At 29.0% G+C, this 23,658-nt stretch overlaps 1 protein-coding gene across 1 annotated transcript in view; it reads right to left on the reverse strand.

Annotated features, from left to right (window-relative positions):
* Positions 1 to 17,497: 17,497 nt before the first annotated feature.
* Positions 17,498 to 23,658, reverse strand: part of LOC121115204 (uncharacterized) — a 263,751-nt gene continuing 257,590 nt past the window's right edge. Inside the window, exon 6 of the mRNA XM_040709395.2 lies at positions 17,498 to 19,338. Within this exon, the coding sequence (XP_040565329.1) occupies positions 19,121 to 19,338 (218 nt within the window). The 3' untranslated portion in view covers positions 17,498 to 19,120. The remainder of the gene's footprint in view (positions 19,339 to 23,658) is intronic.

Raw genomic sequence — 23,658 nt, forward strand, 5'->3', positions numbered from 1 at the left:
TGCTCTTAAATAGAAAAGTATTTTTCTTTATTAATTATATGCATTAATGATCATTATACAAATAAAATAGAGTAGTATGTGGTTCGAATTTAGTTCGAATCTTTACCGTTGGAGTACTTTAAGTAAATTGAATAATAGACAAATTTTAGAGTAACTCGATTAAAAAAAGTAATGTCCATTAGGGAAATTGTCCTTAGCAAAAGGTACATTCAGATAATAGTCTGTATCAAAATTTAAATTCAGCAAATTGTCCTTAGAAAAATGTACATTTGGCAAATCGTCCGTAGCAAAATGTACATTTGACAAATTTTTGTTCGGCGAAATGTCATTTAAGGCAAATTGTCCTGTCTTATAACCGTTATGACATTAGTTGAGATAAAAGTAGTTTTGAGAGGAAGGAAATTAACTCCTACTCAGTAAGGACTTCTGTATGGCTTACTGTTCTATTGATCCTCAATTCTAAAATGAGTCTAACAAGGACTAACAACTCCCTAACAAATACTAAGTGTTCCTCTACATTTTTCATTAAGAAACGTACTTTATAATAAAATAATTTATTCTTAAAAAATTAAAAATAACAATATCAGCTTTGTACCATAAAAATACCACACAGATTACGAACAACAATTTATCTCGCATCCAAACAATTCATAGAACTTACAACCCTAATGGTAACATTATTAATCAATATATTCAGTATATCAATGAACTTTCTCAAGGCATGTTTTGTGTCACTAAATCTTGTTCGTCATGTGTCTATTTATGTACGTATCCAGAAATTATTTATAACAAATATACTTGATTGATTGACAACTAAAAAGATGTTTGGAGAATCTAAACATGTCAGAGTTTTTACTTAGAGCGTCACTGTATTTTGACATGTACAACATTCTACAAATATATATTAATAAGTTTTGTAGTGAACATGAAATGAATTCTTAGTGGTTTATTATTTTGACTTTCTTTACTTCTGTATGTATGTACATTTAGGGATGCGAAAATTGTCTTATTATTCGTGCGTCTAAATAAAAAACAAGAAGTATATTTTGCAATATTTGATAGATAACATGATTGCTGGCTGACAAACAAAACTATAAATAGGATGGGTGTCTTACTTTATGAAAATGATCAAATTAAGGTTTAGTACATCATTTCTAGTGACAACAGTTCTTGAAGTATTTTCTTAATAATAAACTCACGAATGTCGTGATCCTTAAAACCCTCTTAAACTGAAAAAAATTGTATCCTAACGAACTACTGGGGATACTCAAACGATCAAAAACACTGTACTACCTCCAAATTGAATCAAATAAGTACCATAGCTCAGACCTAAATTATATAAGTAAATTATCTTTAAAAAATGTTAAAATTACTGTTTTGTTAAATTAGTTTCCTTGATTTGAAACGGAATAGGAATAACTAATATTTTTTAATCAATTACTCAGAGCGCGGATTAACTATCTATTTTATTTAATCAAATGACAATATTGGGAAATTTTTATGTTAAAAAATATACAATATTTTCGGAGGGACATTGATCTCTTATTATAGATTTTTTATAAGCTTTTTTTGTTACAGTAAGTCCTCGAATTTCTTTAAAATAGTCAAAAAATTTATTTTCTTAAATAATCTTCTGCTTTTTTTCTTTTTTATTGAAAAATGAAACAAAAAGTTCACAAAATTAAATATATAATTACAATTAAATGATTCTTGTTAATATTGAAACAGTTTATAATAGTTTTTTCTAAATAATGTACTTATTTTTAAATTGGAAAATCTCTTTCGATGGTCCTGAACTACTTGTAATAAATAATGTTTATGCTCTTCATCATTAGTAATTCAGGAGTTAAATTCATATATGAGAGTGTTAATGATTGCATCCGAATACTTAGTACTTGAACACGCTACCTTATAGTAATCTCTTGAGTTCAAAGTTTCAGGATCAGTTTGAAGAAAATTATTCGTTATGCCGAACATCTAAAAAAGTTCAAGGTGTTTTTTGATACCAATTTTGCTATGATAGTTTCCCAAAACTTTTGAAGTCTACTTTTATTCATTTTGGAATATTTCAGGAGCTAATTGGCCCATTTGAATGTAAAATTGGTTCGATCGTAGTTCATTTTTCATAAGATTAACTTTGGTTGAAAAATGGCAAGGCTATGTTTTGTTCATTTAAAAACCATAAGTGACGGAAATTGTGTCGTGTTGCAACTACTGAAATTGCTAGATATGTATTTTCAAAAAAAATTATACTTAACAGAAATTCAAGATCTTAGCAAAGAGAAAATATAACAAGCTCTGATATATGTTTTCACAAAGAAAATATCAATCTAACGAATTCATCTTAAATTGATTAGCAGTGAGTTTGAATTGATCTCGAAACATATAAACTTTGAGAACATACAATGCCATACTCATTCAACGAGCAAGGTGCATAGCTCCTGGTCCAATTAAGTGTATACCTCGAGGAGGAATACCTCCAAGAAAAATGATAACAAGTTCTAATAACTCTCTCTATTCATTTCTTACATGATATAATTGAAGTCAATAATGTAATATTCATATCATAAATGACTTTAAAATCATTGGCTTGACCAACTGAAAGTCTATTTTATCGATCTTTTCCCACTCCTTCTGAAAACGTTTAAAAACACAAATATCAGGTCCAGATGAGAGAACCATAAAAATTGAGAAAAAACTTAGTAAAATTAATTCAAGTATATGATGTCGACAGGGTAAGTATAAAAGTTTTATTTCTAATTTTGACTCCAGCAATGCATATACACCATTGATTTGAGCGGTGTTTTTAGCTGTTGTTTCAAACATAGTTGTCTCCCAAAATGTTTTATGCAGGTAAATAGCTTTTGCCTGGCCCTTACCAGTTTCAGAGACTAACTTAGGAACACCAAGAAGTTAACTAGTACTGAATTCATATGTAATTACAGGTACGGAATCGACAATTTTTTTTCTTGTCAGGTCCTTCAACAATTTGACATCCCAATGTTGAGCTAAAGGAGAATCAGGATCAAAATGGCTCTTTCATGTTATTGTATAATTTATCTCTCTACAAAAGTTGAGATCTTTAACGTTTTACAGTTGATACAAGAAAAAAGGTTACATTCGATCGGATAACCTTGCATTGTCTATCGATCCAGCCAATTCAGGATTAAAATACTTTTTACTTTTTGTTTTTTTATGTTTATAAACATTATCACTATATTACAATATACCTTTGTCGTCATTATCATGACACACCATCAAATATTTACGTGAGTGCATGTTATTGGTTTTTGTATCCTTTTGGATTCTGCATCTTGCCTCTCTGCTGTTTTTGTGACTTTTTTGGAATGGTTTTATCTTATACACCTATATATCCTCGACGTCTTTTCTCTCCACGCACCAGCAGAAAGTCTATCCTCTGGATTTTTGATGAAAGTGAGTGTCTCTTTGTCTGCAATGTCGACTTTTATGCTTTTGAAGCTTCTGCCACTCACAATGAAGTTATTTAAGTTGTATAATGGCATCATGTTGAGGACCCACAGGCAGCTTTAACCCCTTCACAAATAACATCCAATGTCACTTAAAAAGCATATTAGGAATTATTTTTTTCAATTTTACCAAAAATACTCTTAGAATCAGCGTCACAGTTATTTTTAATAATCCAATACGAACCTTAAATGAAGGATCAATTTCTTGCTCTTAATATTGTGTCCTTTTACCTAATAGATTTGGCTATTTGATTTAAAAAAATATAATGTGCACTGTAAGTAATAAGTTATAAAAATATCCCTCACTCCTATTCTGTTTAAAATCAAATAAACTCATTTAGGAACAAAGTACTATTCATATTTTTAAAGTTAATTTACTTATGTAAAAAAAAATTATAAAAATGCATTTAATCATTTCTACTTGTGATTGGAAGATTATAAAATAAAAAGACAACATTTTTGAAAAAAAAAGTCAATTTTCAAACTTTATGGGCGTTGAGTCTTCAAAATTGTTCAAAATTTGCAAGTCATCGTTGTTTACTCAAATACGTATTTTTGGCTAAGGAGATCTCCAAATTTCTAAAAAAGAAGCAAAAAGAAATAATAAATACATTTCGTAGAATAATAATTCAATATTGCTGAAGGATAGGGTTCAATGATATCAATGACTTGATAAATATGTCGAAAAAAAGAAAAAGAAAACTACACTAAAATTGGATTGAATGAGGATATATTAGAAAATGTAATTTTCCTGCAAGAAAAAAAAATAAATATTTTTTCGATGGTGCTTAAAATGAATCCAAAAGTTAGGGTAAAAATTGATTTTTACTTTAACGCCCAACTATAAAATGATTTTTACTCTCTACAAAGTTAGAATTTCCAAAAAAGGCAGAAATTATAAACAAAAGTAGTCTTTTTAGTTGGGAATGTAAACAAGCTGCTATATTTATACAAGCTGTTATCATTATTGTTTAGTTATCTAAGCATCTTTGGATTTCACAGCAGACTGTGCAGAGAGCTGTTAAAAAAATTGGTGGAAAGAGCCTTGTGAGAATAGAGAGGCCCCCACCTCTTCCGTTGCAAGACTATTTTGAGTTCTTTTGCACTCATTTTTCACAGTTTTTGGCCTCCTACACCACTGCCCTATCCTGAATACACCTTTTGGTGCATGTACAACGGAAGGCCTGCTGTGTTTGTCATCCAAACACCGAGGCCTTCAAAGCTACTGTCAGGTAGCACTGGAACACCATGACATATGACTACATCCTATGCAGATACCAGGGCTTCTACCTCAGCCTGGAAGCCATAATCGCCGCTATATTAATGATTAACAGATCTAAGGCACACATCTATTTATACTGTTAATTTTGTTGAAGTTTAAAATTCAAAGTGTTTAGATTTGAATGGACCACTCGGAGATCACAAAGTAAAATTGCCATTAAAATCTACTTTAAATCTAATAGGTTAATCAAAATAACGAAATATTTTAATACAGTGTACTGAAAATAATAATATTTAAAAATAGGACAAGTTATTTTATAAAAATGACATAGACTATGGAAAATAGCCAATATGTAAGTTAATCCCAATTTACATATGTGGTGAGTCAACATACAAACAATTTTCTTTTGGTTTCGTTTCCACACAAAAAAACAAATTAAAAGTGAACAAATTAATCAAATTTGCCAAACATTGATTCAAAACACAAAAATATTGAGCATAGTTCAAATATAACTCATTTTTACAACAAAAAAAGTTGTATTTATTCTGAAAATGTTTAAATAACATATTAATGTCATTTTCATCATTGAAACCTATTTAAAACAGATTTGAAACATCTTTTGTCAAATTGGGGGTGTAGAACATCCTAGTTCACTAACAAAGGGTTTAAAATAGAATATGAACATAGAACAACTAAAAAAGTTATCGTACTTCACAAACAGCGGACGTTTGCTTATATATATATTTTTTTATTTAACTACTCAATATTCCGTTTTCATCAAAACTCTACACCATTGATATGGATCTCTTAATCGTATTCTCCATCCGTTGAGGTATTGCCGCTTTAAAGATTCTTGCCGCATACATGACTTTATGTAATTTTGTCATACAAATTACTCCTTCTTTGCACTTTTCTAGGTTTAGAACCTTTACTTGATCTGAAAGTCGGATATTAGCCCCGATATGGCAATTCAAATAAAACCTAGAATTTGGCAATCCTTTATTATAAGGATTATTTTTTTTCAATTAAAGTACAATTTGAGAGACCTGTTAAAGAATAAATAATAATTTGTTGAAATAAACTGACAAGACCTCGTGGAAGAATGTAAATGTTATTTTCTAAATGTTAAGAAAAGTAATTCTAGCTAGCTTTTGTGATGAAGGACCACATATAACATATTGTAGAGTAAATCAATTATTGTTATCAAGCAAGGGATTTTCGAGACACTAATCGTAACAAGTTATCCCCTTTCACTGTTAGAGTCGATCAATAATAACAACTCATACATAAATATTCTTTAAAACCTCAATAATTAATTCCATAATTTGTTAATAAATCCTTTTTTCCATAGAATATTTTATGATGATATATCAACGTCTCTAAAATAGACTAATTCAAATCATGTTTCCACTTTGTTCAATTAGTTTCTAAAATCAAAGGTGTGTTGGAATACCATCATAATAAATAAATTACAAAAACTCAATATCTTTAACTCCTTTTCTTAAAGTACTGTTGGGGAGACTTGAAGAAGTGATAATTTTTACGTTTTGTTCCATTACACGAAGATGATTCCGAATGAACGAACCAAATTTTTTTGTATGTACTAAAATGCAAAGAAATTAAATGACATTTGTAATTGGTACTTTTTCTCTGTTATTAGCATTTAAGTATAAAAAAATTCCACGCCCCCTCTATACTCATGTAATAATCAAAAGTTTGAGCTTAAATTTGCACTTGTTATACTCATTTTAGGCATAAAATAGTCATGTTAGTGTAGTTGAGATGAACCAAAAAATAATAGGGACTATATATGTCAGATTTTGAAGAAGAGCAAATCCTTTATATGACTTGGGACACCCTAATACTCGTAGATTAATTGGTACATCCAACAACAATGAATAAAGTAATAAATTATATATTTTTATATAAGGATACGTTTTGTGATCTGGTTCAGGAAATGTTAGCATTAGAGAAGAAGGGATTGAAACAAACATCATTATATACTTAATGGCGGATCAACATAAAAACAAGCTTACTTTTTACAAAATTATGTATGGATTTTATTTTTATTCTTCGACAAATTATTTATATTTTTTATCAACAAATTATTCGTAATAACCCGTTTAGTGTATTGCCCATTGCACTTTAAGTGATCCACCGAAATGACAAAAATTTGAAATTTGGTATTACAGCGTATTTTTTATTTAGTTTTTGTTTTATTTTAAATAAGAAAATAAACTTCAATTGTTCAAATAAATGTTCTTCACAGACACTTTTTGATTTGAAATTCTTTAAAATATATTTCTAAAAAAAGAAATGATTTCGTATCTTGTTCAAATAACATTATCGATTGTTACTTGCTTTACAATCACACCTGCTATATATTTAAAAATGATAATATGATATCGTTATTGGCATCTAGTGGCTTAATTTAGTTCAGTTAGCTTATTTAAATATACAACCATTCCTGCATCATGTTAAATATGACTTAAGAATGATGGTCCTTTGTTTATTTTATTCAAGTAAACAAATTACATAAGGGAACATTCATTTTGTACAAAGGAATTTAAGCCAATAACAGAATATATCTTTGAGCAGAGAATCCAAAACTGATTTCTCCTTTTCTCTCAGTCATCTAAACACTGAAATTTTCGGGATTTGGGTAATTCAAGATTATTATTGTTCTGGGTCGTTTTACACTAAAAAAATCCCCAAATTAAAAGTAGGCTTAGTAGAATTTATGTTAAAGTGTTTCTTATGATAAAAAAATGTTTTTACTGATTCTGTTTCTTGTTCTGAAATCAATATATTTCGATTTCTAGGCTGAAAATGATAAAAACAACACTGGTCTTTGACTCTTTTAACATATTTATGATGAGGAATATCACAGTTTATATTATAGAAAAATATTCAATGTACAATTTAAAAAAAAAATCTATTTAAAAAATTTGCATCTCCAAGGATGTTTGTTTCATTTTGCATTTTTAAATGCTCCCAATTTGAAATATTTAAACTATTTACTCATCGTGAATGGATCGCTTTATTGTTTCGATCCTGGAATTTATTTTCACGAAAGGACTCCATTCTACTCCCTTATTAGGCCTGGTAGTTTTCTTTGGAAGAATTCTCCTACCTTTATCCCTCATGGAATCTGGAATACGAATTCAAACATTTCTTGAGATGGAGGATTAAGTTAGAAGTATGTTTCTTCGCTTGCTCCGATCTTAATTTTACGAGACTTGACGCCACGAAATTGACATTGAAATCGGAGAAAATGTGAGGATAATGTCGACTATGACAGTACACTACCATACAAAATCTAAAAATACTAAAACACTCATAACCTGAAACAAAATTAGAGAAATATGGTTGAAACATTTACTTCTAATCCATAATATTTAATTTCATAAAAGTCCATGTATCTTGATTTAGCTCAATAATTTTAAAAGAAAACCATAAAAACATTTGATTAGAAATTTTCAAATCAAAATGCGTCCTGGAAGAAACTTTTTTTTCGAAGATTGTAGGTTATTTTCTTGTTTAGATGAATAAAATGAAGAATCAAAAATATCCTTCAATACCAAATTTCGAACATTTGTCGTTACAGATAAGTGCCGTCTAATGAATATAATATGTATCTAAAGAACAAATAAATATAGACGATCTCCTTTGCTAGACTTTTGAACAAGGTTTTTTTTTGTGTTGACACACCAAACTTTTATTGTTAAAGCCATAAAAACATTTCTTATTATCAAATAAAGTAGTTATTAAATTTAGTTAAAAAAAAACTATTAAGAAATATTGTAATTATTTACTTTTTAAATTTTACTACAAGGCATATTCTTATTAAGACATTTATTAATATATTATTTGGTAGTATTTATTTATATTTGTATAAACTTTAATAATTTCAAATTCATTTAGAAATGTATTGCTAATAAATACATCTTTCTATATTGCTTGATAAATTTGAATTAAGAACACTTTATATTATTTTCTAGCTCAAATTTTAAATAATAAGAATATATGACATACCAAGTTATTGAATGCGAATCAGACCATGTTTTACCGTGAGTGGGGTATGGGGCAAACACAAATGTGTAAGGCTGTTTCATTTCCCTTTCGAATTCTACGATAATTTCTTGGGATGTTTATCTACCCCATGAACTGAAATATTTATCGTTTCCCTACTTTGTAAACTATTCATTTGTTAAATATTTTTCCTTTATTTAATTTTGTTCGGGATTTATTTTATGAGTTTCTGATACATTTGCAAAATCTTTAATTAATTATCAAAATTTTGAAGAATATCTTTTGATTGTTGTAAAATAATTATCTGCTTCTCAAACGATAAATATACAAATGCCATTTTGCCAAACGGACACTTTTGCCACATGCCGATTTTAGTGAAAAAAATATAAACATACTTGATGATGATTCATGGTTTAATACAATGTAAGTATGATCACATTCCTCCATTTTTAATAACCCCAAAAGCGATATTGCAATCATGGAAGTCAGCTTATTTATACTTGACATAAAGCTATCAATGTGGATGTTATAGTCATGGTGTTTTTGCTAGGAAGAATGAAAGACAAGATGAAATAATATTTTATATTAATTTTGCAAGGTTTGAACACTGTGTTGAGGTTTTGAAAATGTGTATATTTTCACTTCTCTCATCATGCCCGTGGTCTGGACTTTGCCCCCTATCAAGTTTTTGTTGTTGAATAAGGATTTCAGAAAAAGTAATTTCGTATCTGGTGCCTTTTTAAACTAAGTATATCTTGTTCATTATTGGTCACATCGGAATATACGATAAAGCGTTGTAAATGAGTGAGTGTATAATACAAACGCTTTTCAGAAATAATGGCATTTCGCCTGATTGGTTGTGAATAATAATGTGTCGAGTATGGAAGTCAATAAAGAAGAAACTCGCCATATTTTACAAATTCACTACCCGAAAGTGAAAAACCCGATGAAAGCGTCAAAGAAAATTTGCGAAAGATACAAGGAATACTATTTTGCTTCGTATTTCACAACAGTGGTTGTGCATTTTTTAAATTAAAAAAAATTTAAATTAAATTTTCACAAAAATTCTGCCTTCTACTCTGAACAACTTGACAGTTGGAAGCTGAAGATCGAACCAAAGTGACCAGCATTGGTGAATAGTAGACTAAAAGAGATTATCAAGACAACACTAGTCTGCACATCTTTAATCAATCGTTAGAAAGCTCTGGTAGCTCAAACGGGATGTTCTTGTACATCCACCTTACACTCCGAATCTGACACCAAGTTACTACCTCCTGTTTTTTGTCTATGGCCAACGTACTTGTGGGTACAAATTTGGAATACATAGAGGCCCGTAAAAATTGGTTGTCCGAGTTTTTTTGCAAATAAGGACAATCACTTCTATGAAAAGGGGATTATGTAGGTGAATTCTCGTTTGCAACAAGTTATCAAACAGAACGGGCCATACTCGGCTTAAATCGGCTGATAAATATTTGAAATAAAGCAAAAAATTACTTTTTGTCCAACCTTTTACTTAAAACTCATCAAATGTACCCAAGATGTATTTAAATATATATATAATAATGCAGGTATAATATTTTTAGCTATGGAAAATTAGTAACGACTTTAGTCTAAAAATGATATTTGCTATATTATAGAAATTCACAAATTACAGGCAGACAATAAATATTATGAAATATCATCATCATATGAAAAAAATTACAATATAAAACTTATGAGTGTAAAATCTATATAATGTTTTCATTTTTCAAATCTGCTATTACTACGGTTGCGAGTTTTGTCAATGAGGGTTAAACTGCTCGTTGTTGCTATTTTTGTTCCTTTGTTTCATTCTATCAGCTGCTTGTTATTGTCAATAAATTATAAACAATATCGAGATAACAGATCAAAGTAATAGTATCAAAAAAAAAAATTTCTTTCTTTCTTTCATTAAAATCAACTCTGTTTCAAAATTTCTCACCATCCTAGTAACAACTCTTCTTTAACTCTTGGGACAGATCTTCTAAAACACACTCAAAAGACGTAGAGTAACACTGATTATTTTATGAGGAGTTATCAAGTTTAAGTTTTTTTTGATCAAAGTAGAATTTAGTAGCTACATTGGAGTAAGTTCTGCATATGACTTTGTTTGATATGGAATTGGACATGTGTTTATTTATTTCTTCTCACAGTTGCTTGAAGCAATTTTAATAAAACGTCAAACCATCTAAGCTTCTCTTCTCTCAAACATTCTTAATATTGTCAGGACTACCATGTTCATTTTTGGTTTATTAAATGCCCATAAATGATGGAAAGTAACGCTAAGGATCACTTTGGAAGTTTTTGTTGGACTCTGATTAGAATTTATGATCTAGATTGGAGGGGCTCCCGCTTATGCCCTTGCTTCATATGGAATAGGATTTTTGTGTTCTTTTCCTTCCATTCTTTTTTTATTTTTGTAACTTACAAGACATTTTCTTTGATTCAGAAAAATATACGGGAATAGTTAAAATATTTTATGAGTTTAGAAGCATATATCTACATACTATATTTTATAATTTTATATATTTTTGTATTTCTTTTAAGATCAAAAATTTCAATAAATCATTTAAATGTTGTAAAAAGATATTTAAAAAAAAACCGCTATGTCGACTACAAGAGCAAGTCAATGCAAGGGGGGAAAACGATTTATACCAATGTATCTGTTAAACAATAATACGTTTTTAATTATATTCTAATCTATAATAAATTAGTTAGAGATTTATTATTATTTTCTTGGTATTGGTTAAGAAGAAGGGACCCGCTCAAAAGTTATACAATTTTACAGATATGGATAATTACATTAACAGAATCATAATGAAGTTACATCTTCAATATATGTCAGTATGAGTTTTATCCGTGCTACTCTATTTGTAAACGATAAAAAAATTAATTATTCGCCACAAACTGCATCCATTTAGTGTAAAATCACAAATAATTAATAGATTTATCTTATTATGAGGATACTTCAAAAGTTAGTTCAAACTGCTATAATAACAGTTTTAACAAAATTAATAACCATCGCCCAATAGATCAAAATCATACAGCCAATTTTTTAGTACGTTGTCGATGTTTACAGAGATATATTTGACAAAGGTCGTCTTTGAATAGTTTTTAATATGGTATTCCCTGATACATTATCCTTTGATCCCGTCAAGAATATTTCTAAAGGGCTACCCAAATCTACGACTCAAAAGATTCACAAAGATATTGAAGAAGTTGAATAGATAGCTTGTAAAGGCAAAGGCAAATATAGAGCTATAAACCAGGACTTAGAAGAACCCATGGAGGATGGTGATCAAAAGCAAAGAAAAAATTGAGTACAGCAATCCCATTAATCACCTAAATTTTATACTTATTGGAAATGTGAAGAATACAGAATAAAATAGAAGTAAATGTGTAGTCATTTTTTTTTTAATTTAAAAGAAACAAAAACAAAACAAAACATTTCCTCTATGTTTATTGGATCCTCAATTAATTAAAGTGTATTACTACCGCTAGAAAAGGGATTCTGTTGTATTTTGCTCCAATAAAATTAATCTTACGTAAATATATATATATATCCGGGCACTTATGCCAGTATTTTTTTTCTCCAAATTCCACATGATTTTAAAAACAAAACAAAAAAAACAACCATGCCTGATTGGATTTCAAATTATGGTAATTCTATTTAGATTTCAATTAAATGTTCAATCTAGTGGAATTTTTCCTTCAGGATAATGGAATAGTTTCCCTTTGAATATTAGAAATCTTTAGAAAATGAAAAGTGTTTGAAGTATTTTAATAAAAATATATTTTAGAAAGTTCAAATTTTAGACTTGTGATCTTTTGTTTTTGTTTTAATTATTATTATTACCTCTTGGTCCCATTCTCTTATTTTATAATTTTTTATAATCGTCTTTAGTATTTTGTCTGCCCTTTTTAGAACTAAAGATTCCAGTCCCGCCCAGTTCAGTCTCGCTCCGATGCAATTCACTCCTGCATATACATCCCTTAAACTTAAAAAGTTCGATTCTTGATGACATCACACAACTTAATTTCTTTTTTTTAAATCAGTTCGAGTACTGACATTCTGAAGGGCTAAAAATCTTAAAGACTGGACTGAATAACTGAATACTTGTCATATTTTGATTTTATATTATACTCTGTTTTTAAATTTATAAGTCGATTTATCTCACTCAAGCTGTACTTCTATAAATTTAATTATATATATATTCAAATTCTACTGTAAATTTCAATAATAATTTATTGCCTCTAGTCCACAAAAAAAAAAAAAAAAAAGAATTCAACAAATCTTCATTTTAAGAATTCCTGAGTTTTACTCTTTCGAAAAATTTGATCATCTTGAACGAATTGTTCATGAAGGACATATTACTATTGGGTACAAATATCAGGAATAAATATATTTGTACATAAAATGCACTTATGTAGTCGAATCAATTCATTTGCTCCTATTAAGATGCAAAAAATCGTAGTATGCACACATCAATCTTAAAGATTAATGTGAGGAGATACTTGTGCTGTTTAAGTATTACATTTATCAATTATTTAATATGAAGATTGAAAAAAATGTGTATGCATAAATCTATGAACGATGCATTAAAATTAATAATGATTAAAGCCTGGATGCACTTCATTTATGTTATAATAGTAATTTACATCAAATTTCTATTATATATTAATACATAAATTATACTTAAAAAATCATTTCAATTTTTATGAATTTCAAAATGTGAGGAATGTCAAGGTTAATTAGAGGTTATTTTGATATTTTTACCTGGAATGTAAAGAGAAACATGTGACATAAAATTATAGCTAAATTTGTAAAGTAATTGTATTGTGCTTTTTTTTATTACAGGGGAAGGACTCAAAATTTAGAATTATTTTCGAGGCTGTCTAGCCTCAGTTCTAAAAGTATCACAAATTTGTACTCGGCAAAATTTCAAATAATTGACAAAAAGATACAATTGGAAGTTTTTATTGTTTTTGTGTGATCGAAAAGGTTCAAGCAACAAGCAAAACTCCAGAGGGTGTGCTATCTCCTCTACGCACAAGTCGATCTCCAACTAGAAGCTGTTCACAGTGTACACTGTTCTGAAGAGGAAAAATGAACGCTTCTTGGCTTAATCAAGAGCTGAGGTCGAGGGAACCTTCAGGCCCAAACATTCAGCTCAACTCAGCTATTGACCTGAGCTCCATGTTTGGTCCTTGGCGTTGTGGCATTCGACAACATTAAGATCAAGAACAGCTGTGCTGCTGTTTGTCCCCGTATTGAAGCCATCATTCAGAATGGAGGGATTAAATAAAAAGTGTACAAATTGTTGAATTTCCAACTTCTGCTTCAAAAGTTTCCCATAAAAATGGCAAAAAAAACAAAACAACCCAGGTAAAATTAAAAACAGTTTTAAATTTTTTCTAATTTTTGAGTCCTCACACTTTAAACCATTTGTGCTTTATTTTGTCTAGATTACAGGACTCATATGTAAAGTGAAATGTATCTTTGCAATTCAAAAATAGTACATTTACTCTTCAATAACCTTCCCATCCCAGGGCATTATAGAATTTATAAAAAATTGACATTTTATATGTATATAAGCTATTCCATTATTTGAGAAAAAAAAAATTGAAAAACCATTAATATGAAGAGAAAAAAACCCATTTCTTTACAAGATATCTTTTTAAACATCTTCTTCGACTTCAATGATTGACTTTACATTTACAAATATTTTTAATACTCGGAGATTTTTCACATTTTATATATGAAACATTTATCCATTTGGTATGTAGATACATACAGAGTGCGGTAGGTAATTTTTCTGTGCTGTTGTATTTCATTGTAGAAATATTTGAGTGGGCGGAAGAAAAACAATATATAAATTGCTGACAAGTAAGTTTTTCCTTTTCCCCCGAAATGAATTATTTTTAAATCAGAGAAAAAATAACTGCTCAATAGCCAAAAAACAAAGAGTGCCTCATCTTTTGGACTCAAAAAATTTCGTGGGAAAGAACATCTTCACTGTAGACCAGACTCCAATGACAATTTCCTATAAAGATCATGCAAAGAAATTTAACAGGCCTTCAAAAAGAAGCATCCGTCTACTCAGATCATGTTTGAACACATAGGAAAAATTCACAAGGAAAAATTTGGCCTACTAAAAGGTGTTGCCAAGGTAAAATGTCAATTAAGCAAATAGCAATTAATTATGGACCCAGGATGAGGTTTCATATGATGCATCCATCAAGGACCAAAACTATTTTTTACAGAACTTGCCTTTTTAGTGACATCCTAAACGGATCGTAATCTTTTGAACGACAGTATGTACAGGGTGGTGATTTGAAATGGGATTAAGTTTAGATATCAATATCTTGGGCAACCCTGAGATTTATAACTATGGTATGGTAGTATACTCGTCAGATTCAGCCTACATGACTGTATAAGAAAAAATACAAAATTATTCAGATGCCCTTTATATACAAACGCAGTGCGGCCATTATTGTGTGCCTCCGTCCAAGGTGCAAGCCAATGAAGATTTTTGAGCTTTCAAAGTTGCCCAAATGAAATTTTTACGATATTTCCAAAGCTTTTTAGAAGTCTAATGGGCAAAGAAGACTCACAATCGTTTTGAGAGCGAAAAAAACACACTCTAAAATTCCTGAAAGACCTGCAGGACATGTCTCCATAATCACCAGATCCAAACCCCTTGGACTACTACATATTGAGTGTCTTGGTGAGAGTCCAATAAATGTGGCAGTGGGCATCAGGGACAACGAGTTCCTCATCCAAGACCTGTGTAAGGTTCAGCCCTAGGTTGGAGACTGTTCTAGTAGCTGGAGTGGTTGGTTTGAGTGATGGACTTCACTAAATATGAAACAGCAAAATATTTGTAAATTTCTAAATTAATATCACAAGGTCAATGTCCTTAAATTATTCGGATTTAAAATCCTCACCCTATTACCGAGTTGAAAGCAGTTATTTGTAAAACATTTAAGCAAAACGTCAGTTGAACGTCAGCATCATAGAGTTATTTACCAAGATGTCTGTGAAATACATTCAGAAGCTCTACGCCAGGTTTCTTTTTGAACGAGAAAGTGATCGCTACAAAATGTTGTCACGGTTTTTCATATTATAAAATTTCCTTCTGCACCCTGTTTCTACGAATAACCATTTATATATGTACATATATATAAATACATATGTACTTATGCTCAAATCTATTTTCCCCTTTCTTGAAAAATAAGACGTGGAGTGACTCAAAAAAGAAAGAGAGAATAAATATCTTCTAGAATAATCTATATATATTAAAAACGAAAAGAGACATAATTTCGAGGGTTTTTTCTTACGTTGAGGGAACATGAAAACAAATGAGGCATATACATATTAATACTTAAATCATGCATATCTTACTTATGTATGGAATGGTTCGGAAGGAATACATGTAGTTGTATAAAATATGACCTAAAAGGAGTGCTTTACTTTTTGTAGTTACAATCTCAAGACTGTTCTTTTATTTTTGAAAGTCATCATCAATATTCTTTAATACTTGGTGAAAGATAATCTAATTATAAAGTAATTACTAGTCATGTGTTCATGAAAGATTAAAAATTGCATTTTGGATTTGTTGGGGATTTATAAGCAGGGTTGTCAATCCCAAGCTATTTTTGTTGTTCTGGGCAAACTAGATAGTGTTTTTCTATATTCTAAAGCTGATGTCATTACGTCTTAATTATTGATGAGAGAACATGTTACTATAAAGGGTAACAACAGGTTTATGAATAAGAGGGAGTAACATGGATGGATTGTTGGAGAATTAGAGGTTTAAGTTCTTGTTGAACCCAGATAGAATTGTGGCTCGAACGCTGGGTAATTTCAGTCTCCGTGCTTACAAGATACGGAACGGGATCTTTGTTAAGTTATTGTCTCTCATAGCTACTTCCAGCTAACATAATACAACGTCATAATAACTAACCTGCTGTCCCCCCAAAAAAATTCAAATTGAGAGGGTTATCATTTTAATTTTCAGTTCATCTATAGTCTTGGACATATTATTTGGTAGAAGGGGAAAATGAAAAAAAAATTCTTAAAAATCTATTGTTTAAATCGAAAAATATTACAAAAGAATAGTCAATATGTCCGTCTTTAGCAATGTTATCCATTTGAACTGGATTTTGCATAAAAAAGGCAGGGTTTATTGCAGTCACCATCATGAGAAAATAAGTGTAAGTCTGTAGCAATTAGCTTCTCCAATGTCGACCAATCATATCATATCAATATAGCTTTCATTATTGCCCATTGATTTTTTAATGGATTTAAATTGGTGGGGAATTACTTGGCCACTCAAGAACATCAATAACAAATTCTTTAAAGTATTTTTACATTTTCTTTGATGTATGACACAGTACCCAATCCTGCTTGAATATTCCATCACCATTTGGAAAACAACTTTAAAGAGTAGGAAGAAAAATAAAATAAATTTTTGGAGTAGGTTTAGTGCTTCCGGGCGTGGGATACCTGTTATAGGACTGCTCAATAGTGAAAAATATAAGAAGATATTAAATATTCATTTTCTTAGGATTTAGCACCGTTTTATACATAAAAGAAAATGCAGAAATTTATGTTCTGTAGTGCCCAGATAATTCCTCCTGACTGAAATTCTTTCAAAAAGCTATCCTCGATAATTAAAGCTAACCTAAAAAATGTGATTGTTTAAAAATGGAGAAGCTTTTTACTACCGTAAAATGTGTTTGTATTTAGTTTATTCCATAAAAGATGGAGTTAAAATTATTTATCACAAGTATGTATTATTTTTTCTTTCACAAGTTGATTTTTAAACAATGAAATATAATTTTCTGAACTATTGTCTTATTTTTCCGGTGTTCCAATTAATATGCAGAAGACTTTATTTTTACATACCAAAAATTCTTCGAATTTCCTACAAGAACTAAGAATAGAATAAGTGATTGACATTTGAGTAATTTCTGACTATGTTATTACTAGATACAAAGTTGAGTGTGTGTTTATTTACTTTCTGCCTCACATGGATACTTCCAACTTATATATTGAAAAGTCAAACCAACCAAAATGCTCTCTTCTATTATTTTTTTACATTCCAGGACTGCTTAAAATTTATCAGTCTATTAAAATGAGCTTTTAAGATATATTTATATCATGGTTAGAGCTGTGGTAAATATTGAGATAGAGTTGAGCTTAACGAATGAAAGAAAATTAACATTTGATACAGGGCCACAGCAATAAATAGTTGATATTAAATCATAGAATATTTGGGGAAAAGCTAGTGAAAAAAAAAATATATGAATGTAGATTCGTCATAAAATGATCGTCTGATAAACTCTTCCCACGTTTATTTTCCGTCTGTTTTGTCTTACTTACTGGATTATCATATTTTTAACAACTCTAAAATTAAAGCTATTAAATAATAAGTCTAGGAAAAATAAATCCATTATTTAAATTCACTTTTGTTTCTTTAATATTTATTTTTCTTGGCAATCAAAACAGTCCTTATATGACAGTCAAATTTTTATTATTTTATTAACATTTTCGACCATTGGCCTTTAAACATTCACATCAAAATTACCGGAACAAAATCGACGTAACCAAAATTGTACATCACATTTTCAGCCGGCAGGTTTGCGTTTTGGGCTTTTGACAGGAAAAAACTAAAAAATATGGCGTAATCTCTCTTTGTTATTATCCATTTTTGACGCACACTCAATCTGATTATTTTTTCAAACAATCAGACAACTGTCAAAGAAGTTTTTTTACTAGGAAATCTTATCTTTCATACGCCATCTAGTGTAAACCAATTGCACTTATACAACTCGAAATACACATTACTAAAGCCATTTATTGGAAAATAATGGATTCCTTTTTACAATACCTATTATAATAATGACAATAAATCAGGACTTCATCGTCTCTTAGACTCCTCCAAAGAATCTTCAAATTGTTATCTTTTTTGATATACTGACAAATCATATTTGCTACAACTCTAGGAATAAATTTTGTTAAATTAAATACATAATATTTTTCTAAGAAATAACATATTAATTATTATTATTACTCTAGTCATTTAAAATCGATATAACAATAATCATCATTATTAATATAAATTAAATTAAATAATTTGAAAGTCTTTAATAGTTTATTAACACAGATTGATTCTTCTTTCTTCTTCAAATATACATATGTTAGTTATAGTTGTAAATTTATCAAATATATTCTTCACAATAATTATCTTGTAATATCCACATTTCCCTGAATTTTTTAATAGATTTATCCATTTCTCTATGTATACGAGCATTATTTTTATAAATATAATATCTAAGATGGAATGTCGTCTTCTTATCGAATAGGTGGCGATCTTAGAAAAATAATGATTACAGCAAATGTTGATAGGACTAAAAGTGGAGAATGGGCTTCTCTTGATTTCGACCCGCGATTGCATAAGAAAAAGGAACAAAAACACATTTTTTCTGTTAGATCTCCATAGGAATGAGTTTCGCATTCCTTGTAGAAAACTTTATCCTTTGTGGAGCAACCTCTTCCTGTAACAGTTCCCTCTGTAACATAAAAAATAAAGAAATCATTAGTTATTGTGAATTATTTATAAATTAAGAAATAAAGATATTTGATCAAGGCTTTGAATAAATTAGTGTAATTTAGGGATTCGGTATTTTATTCTCTGCTTAAAAGGAAAGTATTTACCTTAATTTATATTCATTAAATGTTGTACGTACAACCACACATAATGTGGCTATTTTATTTAATTAATGACTATGGCCATAGGTAAGAATAGGGAATGAAAATTAATAGGTACACAGAAGTCTCTTGAGAGTATATCCGTATAAATAAATTATTAGAAGGAAATTTATATTTCTTAGTATTGTATCTGGCAAACTTTTTATTGAAAATACAGTATTTTTTTTAAAGAACTGTATTCAAAAAAACAATTACAGTCAAACCTGGTGCAATGGTTATCGGACTTAATAGTAATATTATAAGTGGAAAGGGATAAAAGAAAGAAAAAGTATATTTATTTGGTAGGGGTTTATATTAATACACTTGTCCAACTGTCCAAGAGAGGAAAAGTGTTCGTTCGGACAGGTTATATTCTCTCCGAACGGAAAAATAATCCCAGTTCATGCTCACTAATTTCGTTTAAACATGTGTCGCTCTTGTGTTATTCTATCATCATATAATTCCTTTTTATTTTAACACATTTATTTCGACAGCTATAGATTACACTAAATTCGAGAAATATATATATTTTGAATAAAATTAGCCATATGTTTTCAGATATTAAAACCAAGCATATATTTTTATATTGGTCCTAATCAAAAGGATTAATTTGTTAACACAAATGTTCTGACCGTTTAATACAAATTCAGATCCACTAAAACACGATTCCTTTATAATAATGTCTAAATTAAGGATAGGTATGTAATTTTTTTTTAAGTATGTCAAAATGTTTTTCCTGTTTTTCTTTATCTTTTTTTAGGTTTTAGCTTCGAGCTTACTTCAAAATTGTATATGATTCATAATATAATAATAATTTGAAATATATTTGTACTTGTATTTAATGAATTATCACAGACTTTTAGCATGAAAGTTCGATAATATTGAATACGATAAGCGTATAAAAATATTTATTAAAATACAATTTTGAAAATTATAAAATCAGTTAACATCATTACACCTTGATAATTGTCATAATAAGGCACTCTTTACCACAAAATTTTCAAACTGTAAGGGTGGTAAAAAAATTAATGCAAAGTCTTGTATTAGGCCTAAATTAAGAATAATAAAAAATTATTCACGAATTTGAATGATACTTCAATTAGTTTTACTAAACGAATTGACAAAGTAAACTAAGATACTTTACTCTAGTGTTACCTAAAATGAGGTCTGAAAGAGATCCTTACAAAATGTACTACATTTTTTAAGGACCAATAACAGAAAGAGGATCCGTAGGCGGGGTTTGAACGTTGATTGGTTAAACACGAATGAACTTTTAATAAGTTGTACACAAATATTTATTCATTCATCAATGTTAAATGGACCTTGGGTTGTGATTGTATTAAATAAGGAAAGAAGGAATCTCATTTTTGTGTGTTGTAAGAAAAAGTTGAGAGAAAAAATGTTTTTAGGCTAAATATATTTGAGTTTTATAATTTTTTTAATTAATGATACTTCATCTCCAAATAATTTTTTTTAATCATTGTTTTACCTTTACTTCGTTTTTTATAAATATTATGTAAATTTATATTTGAAATTGCTACTAAATTAAAACATAATAATGAATTTCATATTCATAAAAATCGTCGTTTTTTCTAAGAAAATTTATACTTCTATTACATAAAACTTTTATCAAAAATGCATAAAAACCTGACATATTGAAAAAAGAAAAAAAAGCTAATTGCAAATTTATAATTAACGCGTCAAATATAACTTAAAATCAAATAACAGATTTCAATCTGTTGAAGAAAAAAGTTTTTGACTAGAAAATTAAGTGCATTATATTTCTTTAATAATAAATTTATTCCTATAAATAATTTATTTAACACCGTATTACTTGCATAAAATCCTAATGCAATTTACATCCCCGGAGTGTTTATTCACCCCTATGATAAAAAATATATTTTAACAATATAAGGCTTTATTTATAATTAATAGTTATATGATACAGTCAGCATAAGTTAACAATTTTCATACTTTTTACAATTATATGTATTTGAAAATAGTCTTTAATTCACAATATAAAACAGTATTAGGAGATAAAAATACTAAATTTTGTAGACTGTAAGAAATACATTATTTCTTAATTTATAAATGATTATCGAACAAACATGAAACAGATCTTCTACTTCATTTTTATATCTATCATTTATTTTCATCATTGGGTGGTGTTATTTTATCTCACAACCTTTCCTGCATAAAAACATAAAAAGGCTCGCAATCAATGGTAGCCTTTCAATTCTTCCTAACCTTGGAGTTATTATTCAATAATTCTTGGTAATTATTCATAATATAACATGAGTTAAATGAAACAATCAACGTTCAGAACGCCAATTAGGGAAACAAAAATGGCAACATGGAAAGCTGAAAATCTTTACTTTTGCTTTATTTAAAAAATAAAAACCCATCAAAATATTTGTAGAAATCCAGATAATTAATTCCAGAATGTGTTATCAATTCAGAAGCGAATAAAGTACCAAACAAAAAGAATTGGATATTGATATTAAATGATAAATTAAGAATTTACATAGAAGGTAAAGTAAACATAGGACACACAGATTCTGGAGAAGATAAACACCCCATGTAATTAAAGAAAAAGGGTTGAAATACAATTAGTATGTTAATTTTTCTCAACACTTTAATATATATCAAATGAAGTTAGCTTCAATTGCTCATTGAAAGCTATTTATGAGTAAAAAAGTACCAAATTTAAATGTTTTATCATTAATGATTCTTTTGAAAATATAAATATGTCCTATTTAAGTGAATCGTTATGCCCTTTTGACTTCAAGAATATCACAATTTATACCATTTTATTAACAATGATAGTCAATTCGAATATTTTTGAAGCTGAACGAAATTAATGTACTCCCACATACATATATATTAATGCAAATATTTGTGCAGAGATTAATTCCTTATATTGTGATAATACTATTAGTAGGCAAAACGTAGAGAAAAATAACAGTTTAATGATTCAAAAAGGAAAAACGGTTAGTGTTTCATTTTAGTTGTTCTTTAATAGATTGTCGTGATGTTAACTAGTGTTGAAACTCGATCCTAGTCTATTTTCTCAATAACTGTTTGAATTCATATTTAAGCCCAAACCGTATCTTATTTATCGTAGACCTCAACTTAAGTGCCATCAAATTGACCAGTCTTAGATTTTCATACCAAACCCCAGCACTAGTTTTAATATCTATCTCTGAATGATATGTACTTTAGCTGTAATTATATTCAAGTACATAATAAAATATTATTATATACTAGGACTTACCTATATTATATATTTATTTTGGATTATTTTATTAATGCTTTAAATAACTCCAAAATTTAGTAAAACTTGTCGATAAACAACATATTAGTTATCAATGCTTGTTCAACCATAATGAAGATAAATACGTGACTAACTCGCTAATATTCTTCATAATTCCTTCTTTTATTCGTAGTCAATATACAATCTCTCTTTTTCTGTTAGGAGAATAACTCGTTTTTTTTGGTGCATTTTCGAATCGACAACCAATATCTTCAAGAAAAACTTTGAAACACGGCGATTGATCTTGTTTTATAAAAAAAATCAACCCAATTTGCCCTCCAGAGTAAAGAATCTGGTCTGATCAGAATGAAACATATCTTTAGTATCGTCAATGAGAATTCTGAACATGTTTTATTTATGGCTTAAGTCTGAACCTGTCTCTGTTTTTGAAATAAATACTCTGGTTATGCGTTTTTATTAGTGGGCATACGTCCAACTATAATATGATATTATAGTAGATGTTTTATACATTAGTTTCCTTTACACTCATGTTATTTTAAATGATGAAGACTCTCTACACTATAGCAAGAGTACATTTTCTCCTCCCAAAATTACGTAACACACAGCTGATGTTAACAAAGATCTTCTCATCGCGCTCTACAAAATACCCATCCCTATATATTACTTTTTATTGGTTAAAGTATATATGTTATCTTATACACTAATGACATTTTTGCATAAGGTTACATTTCGTTTAAATACTATATTCGGTTTCTTAGACGAGTAAATAATGATTGTTCATAACATATTTTCCAAATTCTTTGATAACAATTTAATCTACACGGATGGTAATAAACCAAAATTATGTTTAAAAAAAAATTGTAAAATT

This window comes from Lepeophtheirus salmonis, chromosome 3 (genome assembly GCF_016086655.4).
Source record: "Lepeophtheirus salmonis chromosome 3, UVic_Lsal_1.4, whole genome shotgun sequence".
Lineage (NCBI taxonomy): Eukaryota > Metazoa > Arthropoda > Copepoda > Siphonostomatoida > Caligidae > Lepeophtheirus > Lepeophtheirus salmonis.